Source organism: Bison bison, unplaced genomic scaffold (assembly GCF_000754665.1).
Source record: "Bison bison bison isolate TAMUID 2011002044 unplaced genomic scaffold, Bison_UMD1.0 scf7180017864034, whole genome shotgun sequence".
Lineage (NCBI taxonomy): Eukaryota > Metazoa > Chordata > Mammalia > Artiodactyla > Bovidae > Bison > Bison bison.
In genome coordinates, this window is record NW_011494606.1 from 1999299 (window position 1) to 2007585 (window position 8287).

At 51.4% G+C, this 8287-nt stretch overlaps 1 protein-coding gene across 8 annotated transcripts in view; it reads left to right on the forward strand.

Moving 5' to 3' along the window:
• TLE3 (transducin-like enhancer of split 3) overlaps positions 1-8287 on the forward strand; it is a 47793-nt gene that overhangs the window by 1253 nt on the left and 38253 nt on the right. For all 8 annotated transcript variants that reach the window (XM_010834486.1, XM_010834488.1, XM_010834487.1 and 5 more), the window contains exons 3-4: positions 94-157; positions 1099-1143. In XM_010834486.1, the coding sequence (XP_010832788.1) occupies positions 94-157; positions 1099-1143 (109 nt within the window). The remainder of the gene's footprint in view (positions 1-93; positions 158-1098; positions 1144-8287) is intronic.

Genomic DNA, 8287 nt, shown 5'->3' on the forward strand with positions numbered 1-8287 from the left:
GTGCCCAAGTGGCTCTGAGCCGCCCTAGGGGTTGGGGTCCCAGAGGAGGCTGTGCAGGCCCCAGGCCTGAGCCGGCTCCTCCTGCCCTCGTAGCCTCAAAGTGGAGTACGACAAGCTGGCGAACGAGAAGACGGAGATGCAGCGCCATTATGTGATGGTGAGAGGCGGCTGGGACTCGGCCAGGGTTGCGGGGGCCTGGGGAGCCCTGCCCAGCCTCCGCGGGGCGGCCCCCGCAGCGGGTGTAGTCCGGGTGTGCCATCCGACCCTTTTTCACCAGCCTCTGTCAGCCTGGGCCACTTGGAGGAGGGTGGGTGAGAGGAGGGGCAGAAAGAGAAACCCAACCCCTCTCCCTGTACACTACCTTTGTGCGCCTTTGATTTGTGTTCTGAAGGTTTCCCTGAGGGCTGGTTGTCCTGTCTCGGGGTTGGATAAAAGTCGTTCTTAGAGACCTCCTGGGAGTGTGTAGAAACTTCTCTGCTCTGCAGCCCTGGGATTTAGCCAGAGTGGGGCATAAGACCTCTCCCCTTCCCTCTCTCTCCCCAGGGGTTCCTGAGAGTGGAGGAGCCTTTTGCCTCCACGCTCACTCAGGGATCACCCCACTGAGAATCTCATGGACCCTGGGGCAGTGTGTAGACGTGTCCTCCCTTTTCCCAGTGTCTCTTTCAGCAAGTTTTAATCTTCTGATGGTGAGGAGGGCACTGGAGGTCCATATGTGGGACTCCCTGCACTGCTGTCCACATAAGAGACCTTGGACACATTGCTAAAGAACTCTGATAGGGCAAGCGGCCCCAGTGTTCACAGGATTGATTCCCTGTTGAACCCGAACGTTGTATAAACAGGATATATGGCACAGGCAGGGCTGGTGGGAGGGAGGGCCCAACTCTTCTTACACATAGGGTATTATTGCACATAGGGTATTCTGTAAGATGAGAACAACACTCCTGAGTCCTTCATCTCTTCAGCCCCTTTGTTAGCTGGCTTTGGGGTTTGACTTAAACTTCTTTAGCAAATGTATCCTAAAAGTACCATTTGGCCAAAGCCGATTCTGGAACACAGATTTTGGTGTTGTGAGTTAACGGCAGTTCTTTTTACTTTTAGTACTACGAGATGTCCTACGGTTTGAACATTGAGATGCACAAGCAGGTAAGTGCTTTAGGATATGTATCTAATTACAGATCCAGCTCTTGACAGGCAGGGTCTGAGGCTTGGTTGAGTTCTCAGACATGTTGAGCTTTTAGCAATCCGAGCTTATGAAGTTTGTCCTGGTCTTGGATCTTGGTGGAGGGTAAGGAGCAAAAGGAAAGTTGCCCGTTCAGGATCCGCTTTACAAACTCCTGTAACCCAGAGGTGACTGGATGCTTTAATCTGTTTTAATGTAAAATTTACAAAAGGAAGGGCAGGAGGGTGTGTGTGTGTTTGTATGTGCATGCGTGTGTGTGTGCGCATGTGCAAAAATGTGATGTTCTACTTTGATAAGATTAAACTTCAAGAGTCTTAAAAGCCAGGCTGAGCTGTCAAAATTTAAGGGAACAGGCTACCTACCGCTTAAAAATATAAATCCAGGATGAGTTACAGCCCCGTACCTTACGTATATGAGGCAACTTTCTCATCTCCATCGTAATGTAAAGGCTGCCTCGGTCATTCCCATTTTCCAGGGGGAAGCTGAGAGGTGAAGTAACAAGCCCAGGGGCAGCCTAGCTATGACTTCTGAGATGGCTGGGGGTTGAGCTCAGCTTTGAAATCCTGAAGTCAAACCAGTTTAGCTGGTGTGTGATGGATATGTAAACTACCCTGTATCGTCACTCTTCTAATAACAGTATACCTCAAACTGGGCAAATACAAACACCTTTATCTCAGTGCATATCAGTAACTCTGTCCTGGGCGCTGGGCAGGGCTGTGGGAGAGGCCTGTTTGTATATTTGTATTCCGAGGAGAGGCCGCCTATAGTTTGGCTTGGCCAGCGATTAGCGTTGACTTGGCATGGAGAAATGGCGCGGGCCGGTGGTTCTTTTTAACAATTGGTGTTCTTGAAATCTCAGAAGGCTGTTGACTCATTCTAGCCTTTGGTGACCGTGACTTGAATGGATTTTCTGCTCTAAATGAACAGTGGTTTACAAGGTTTAAATTTTGCTCTTTAAGAGGGCAGGACCCAGGGCAGGTGAGAAGGGCAGGTGACCTCTGGAATGCTTGTAGATTCCTGCCTGCCCGCTCCAGTGGTTTCACAGAGAGCCTTTGGAATCCAGGTTCCTTCCCCCTTCTGGAGGGAACCCCAGTGTTGGGTGAAGGGCAGCCAGAAAGGGGCCTGATTTTGTTGAGGAATGTGGGGAGGCAGTCAGGGATTAGCTTTTTAGGGAGACACGGGAAAAGGCTACCAGGCTTTTACTTCTTGACCCACAAGAATCATAAACAGACACCAGTTTGTAAGTAAAGATGTTTGCCCCCGGGAGTATGGGCTAGAGACTGCCTAACTTGAAGTGGAACTGGCTGGATCCGACTGGTCCATTAAGAATGTGTGAAGTGAAACGGGGGTCCCAGGTGTTCGAGGACTTTGGGCTGTTATGCAAGATGCCACCGCCTCCCATTCTCCACCCCTCTTTTTTTGTCCTCAGTGCTTGGTATCTTGGGTGTGTTTAGAGAGGGTAATTGCACCCAGGTTTAAAATTTATAGCAGCCGTTCTTCTAAAAGCTTCGTAATTAAGGTGTAATATGTCGTTGCATGTTGAGGTCTGCATGGGTGGTGTTCCCTGTGTCTGTAAGTGGATGGTTCTTTGGCACAAAGAATCCACCTTGGCTGTTGGAGCGAAGCTGCTCCTGGAGTCCTGGGCCACTCTGAACCCAGGAAGAGTTATTCACCTTCCTAGTGCATTCAGTGGTGGGGTTTACATAAGAAGCAGCTGTGTGCATCTGGGGCTTCTGGCCCGTCCCCAGACCCTGGGTTCTTAGGAGGAGAATGCCTGAGGTTTGGCGACATGATCTCATTTAATCCTCTGAGCTGCCAGAGGGAGATAGATGTCTTATTTGCCCCCTTTTTATAGGCGAGGATACCGAGGCTTTAGGGAAGCCAGGAGGGCAGAGGTGGGACTTAAACGTGGGCCTCTGGCTTCCAGACCGAGCACTTTACCTTGTTTGCCACTCACCTTTGCCTTGGAGCCTCAGCTCCCACTTGCTTCCCAGCAGGACTGTCTGTGCTCTGAGCACAGTGCCTTTGCTGGATTTACAGCAACCTCTGAGTTGGGTGAAATCGCCCTGTGGCTGTGTAGGAACAAAGAGGCAAGGAGGTGAAGAAACCCTGCACTAAGAAATGCAGTCCTGACCTCCTGGGGCTGGCCACCTCCCTAGGCTTGCTAGGGTTCTGCAGAAGAAAACCGGCCACTAATTGTAGTGTGGGTCTTGGGTGCATTTGGCGGATGGTGGTTAGGCCTGAGCAAACAAGTTTATCAGCTGACCTGTTTAGCGGTTGACTGGTGTTTTATCTGCACACACAATCAAGTGACTGGAGTGCTTGAATTATTCATGCAGTGTCCTGCCCTCTAGACTTGACTGTTCGTGTGATTACATCTGCCTGGAACAAACAGGCTGGATTCTTCATCTTGAAGCTCAGGGGTGGGGGTGGGGACTGTCTGTACTTTTATATAATAGATGATCTCCAGAGCTAGCACCTTGGGAAGTGTGGCAGCCCTCAGCCAGCTCACACACACATGCACACATACACACATGCGTGCACACACGCACCCCTCTTACCAACACCACCACATATTTTTTTTCAAAAGCCCTTCTTTGCTGGCTCAATGGGAAATGCCTGTTAGTTCGGAACCTCAGGTTCTGCCAGACGGGCCTGAGTATTGACAGAGGGCAGCTGATGAGGTACGTGCAGCCAGTCTTTATTTTACTGAGAGGTTACACTTACTGTGGCTGGTTCCTTTCCTGGCCGTTTCTCTGTCTCCCTCTGTGTTCTTTCTCCAAGCTGTCGAATGAATCCCAGAGAACACAGTCGATGGTTTCTCCTCCCCTTCTTGGTTTCCCTCCCTAATTGTGGCAAAGCAGAGATTACAGAATCATGGGCCTGGCCTGAGATTTCAAGAGGTCACCCACCTCCTCCAAGCCTCTGCTTCTAGGCAGGATGTCAAGGGTGATTCAGCAAGGCCAGGGAGGTGATGATGGCTGGCCAGCTCATCAGTTCCCATCTTGTTCCCACAGAGGCTGACACTCTCCAGTGTCAGCCACAAATCACAAAGCCAGCGTAGAAACAGGCATTCCAGAGCGATTGTAGTGCATAGGGTTTGAGGCACTGATGCTCTGAAAAGCTGGGTCAGGCTGCCTCTTCACCCCTTGCTGGTGATCACTGAGGTTTTGGAAGAACACTGGAGGCCTATTGATTTGGGGAATGTGTCATGCCCCCACTTTCCCATCACCAAGCAGCCCTTCCTCTGACCTTCTGTTCTAACTGGGAGAGCCCTTTGGCTTCTACTGCACACCTTTCAAGGTCCAGATGAAGGAACTAAGGCCCAGGCAGGGGGAGCTGAGGTTTCCAGATCCATCCAGTCCAGTAAGTTACCAGAGGAGCTGCTGTTGCCGCTTTTCCTCCCGACCCAGCTCTCTTAGCAAAACTCAAGAAATGGAGAGTGCTCGTGTATTAACTAATAGCACTCTGTGTCTTTAATTACCATTGCTGCTTTCTGCATTATTATCTCAGGAGGTTAAGGCTACAGACCTGGCGACACCGAAGTCCAAAGTCCCCCATTTCGGGTTGTATAACCATATCAGCTGAATCTCTCTGCCTGCCCAGGGTCCTCTTCTGAACCGCCAGCTATTTGCACAACTAATGATTCATTGCGCCTGGTAATAAACACAATGTATAACTAGCAATCCCGGAGATAAGGTTCACAGGTAGGGTAAGGTGATAGAACCTGTGAATCTTTCACCTGAGGATGGGTATGGCCATGGGGGTGGCCATGGACATGGCTGAAAAGGAAGATGGAACATTTTCATTTATTACTTCCCCTCTCTGGGCCCTCACACCCACATAAAAAGGGGCTTGGGCTGGAAGACCTTCAGGCATAACATCTTGAAGTTCTGTGGCCACTGTAAAGGTGTGAGGAGCGAGAGGGGACCAGCAAGTGATGAAGTTACCAAAACCCTGCCCAGGAGTCGAGTCAGTCTGGGTAGGGAGAAGCTGGGACACTCAAATTGAAGGGGATGTATTTCTTCATACTAGGGCAGTCCCTGTTTTTGTGGCATCTGAATTGAGCTAAGAAAAAATACCTCTGAGTATCATTTATTTTGGTCAGAATACCGGGATCCGGGAACCCCTCTAAAGCCTCAGTTTCCTTCTGGTGTTTTTGCCTTGTTGCTCTTCTCCAGAGCTGTCTCTGCTCTCATTCTCTTCGGCAGTGGAGGAGGGTATCTGCCTCGCTCCACTTTGGGGTCCACCAAGTTGAAAGCTCCCTTCACCTTGTCCTGACCACCTAGGAAGAATCTGCCCCCTGGACCCTCAAGGCTGCCGTCCATTCCAGCCTTCTCTGGACCCCATTGCTTCTTGTTTATGGAGCTGTCAGAGTGAGGGTCTGTGTGCTTTCTGGCTCTTTTCCTTCTTATCCACGCTATTATTGAAATGATCTGGGAGATGGGCACGTGGTCCCTACCGATCATGGGTACTGGTCCTGGGTGGGGACCTTATTGAAGACTCTTCATGAATCCTGCCGGACCAGGAGCTCCTGGAGGGGCACAGAGCTCCTCTTTCTGTCTGTGGCTTCCTCCTCCCCCTCGTACAGGAAGGCCTAGTCTGTGTCAGAGGTCCTTTTTTTCCTTTTTGTTGTTGAAGTCAGTCAAGGGAGGGATTCCCTTTTTCTTCCTGTGTGGGCAAGATGTTTTTCATCTTGTTTGTACAAAATCCTGGGATACCAGGGAAAGGTAGCCCAGGCCAGACCTCAGTGGGGTGTCCCACTGATCCGCATGCAGAAAGTCTCAGTGTCTGTGGGGAGCCCCTCTTTTGAGGTCTCCTGTGTGTGCTTTGCACATAATAGGTGCTCAGTAAACACATTGCTTTTTCTTTGCTCAGGATTACTGTCAGAGGGTGGAATTCCCATTCCCCCAGCCTTGTGAGTAGGAGAGGGGGAGTTGCTCTTGCGGGGCTTCCTGCTACTTCCTCCTCTGGCTCAGCATCCAGTTTCTTCATCAATCAAATGAGGGGGTTGGACTGATTCCCAAAACGGGTATTAGGGGCTTGGGATGTGCTGGGCGTGGGCTGGGGCTGGTTTCACAGACACCCTTCCCTCCTCAGGGGGAGTTGGGCATCTAAATGAGTCATTGCAATGCAGTGAGGTAAGTGCTAACAGGGCCAGTGTCACGGGAGGAGCACCCTGGGACAGAGCTGCTCATTCTTCCTGGGAAAGGGGAGTCAGGTCAGAGAAGACTACACCAGCGAAGACTACACCGAAGGGCTGTTACCTGAGCCGAGTCTTAAAGCGAGGGTTCATTAGGCAGGCGCCCCCGGAGGCTCCTCTGGGGTGGCAGCAGCCCTTGGAAACACGGGGCTATGTGTCCCGGAAGCCACAAGTCCACAAGTCTTGGGAACTGGCAGTGGGGGGGGAGGGGAGGAGGGACTCCACTTGGGGTGGGAGGCAAGGTGGTGACATGTTGCAGCGAAGTGATCTCCAAGGCCTCTCGGCGCTCACACTCGCTGCTCTGTGGCTCCTCCGTCCCCAGATGGCTCTCTAAGGCTGGCCCGTGTCCATCTGCCGGGCTGGGGGGTGGGGTGGGGGCCGCTCTCTGCAGTCTGTCTCCCTCCCCTGCTGGCTACCCCACTATCATCTGCTGGTTTGAACTTTATCCCCCAAAGTGGCATTGTCTTCTCGCTCATATTGGTAATTCTGTAATGACTGGTTATGACCCGCCCCCTCCCCCATATTTAATTCTCATCAGCCCAGCTCTCCACTTTGCTATTAATGATAGCAAGCCAGCAAAATAGCTTTCAACATGCCATTGACAGTCTGGTTTAAGAGAGCACTTGAAGTAGTGCTAGACAGCTGAAAGCACCCGTAATTGTGTACCAGAGTGAGAACTGCGCGCTCAAGGGCCTTGTTTTTATATGCTTAAAGGGACAATATCTTGTTTTCAACAAATGCTCTCTGAGACTCACAGCCAAGATGCGCTCTCTCCCCTTCTCTCTTTGCTTTTTTCCCTTGGCTTTTGTTTTTTTACCTCTTGCCTTTCAAAAGAAATGTTCCCTCTCAAGTTGAGGCTAAGGAGAAACTTAGGGAAGGGGGGATTTCCTGCCGCCACAGAAGTAAGGTCTGGGTACCATCCACTGCAGGCAGCCTGTGGGGTATGCGGTGGGGGTGGGGTGCCTCCCCTGAGGGTCTTCTGGAGGAGGTTACCGGGGGAGTTGCTGTTCTCCCCAGCAGTGATGTAGAGTTCTTCCGTGGGTAAGGATGTTGCCTGGTGAGCGTGAGGGTAGAGGGGGGCAGGCTTCCAAGATGTTACCTTGTCACCGTGGATGAGCAGGCAGAGACCACCTGAGGGAGAAAGGGGTCAGCCTTTGGGGAGTCAGATTAGAACCCTCTAAGCCCTTGAAAGCAGATTTTAGGAGGCCCTTCTGTACAGAGGTTCCTCTGAAAATCATGAGGATGAGTAGGGCAGGGACCTGCCTTCTGCAGGGGACGTTCATCCCAGCTTCGGGGATTAACAGGGGGACCCACTGACTCAGCTTTGAAGATTCTGCCCAAGAACAAATACCTCCCTCCACTTCACCCCACGACATCATGACTTTAATGGTGCAATATCTTTTTGAGAAGGGGTTCCCTTCACTGCTGTAGCCAAAACCTTCCCTGACCCAGTACAGGGTGAAGGAAGAACAAAGTTCCTAGCAGTGGGGCTGAGATGACCGGGGAGCCCTGTTGGGGTTGAGTCTGGCCTTGGCTCCTTAGAGGGGCCCCATTTTGTTCACCTGCCATGCGAGGGACACAGGTGGGATCCTGGGGCAGCTGCCGCCACCTCTAGACACTGCCAAGAGAAAGCCTTTATGAAGACAGAGTGAAAATTCTGATCTATAGTTAGAGACTATAATAATACAGGCTTTCACATTTGTGGAGCACTTGTTTGCAAAGCGGATAAGACATTTTTGTCTTAGAAACCTAAACTCACAGCCATGTGGGTCCAGGACAAACACACCAGGAGGAAAGCGTCAGAGCGTGTCAGGAAAGGCCTGGGGTGTGAAGATGACCTGTATGCTCAGGGTGCCACCAGGCTGTGTTCCTAAACTGGGGCTGGGGGGGGGGGGGAGGGGGTC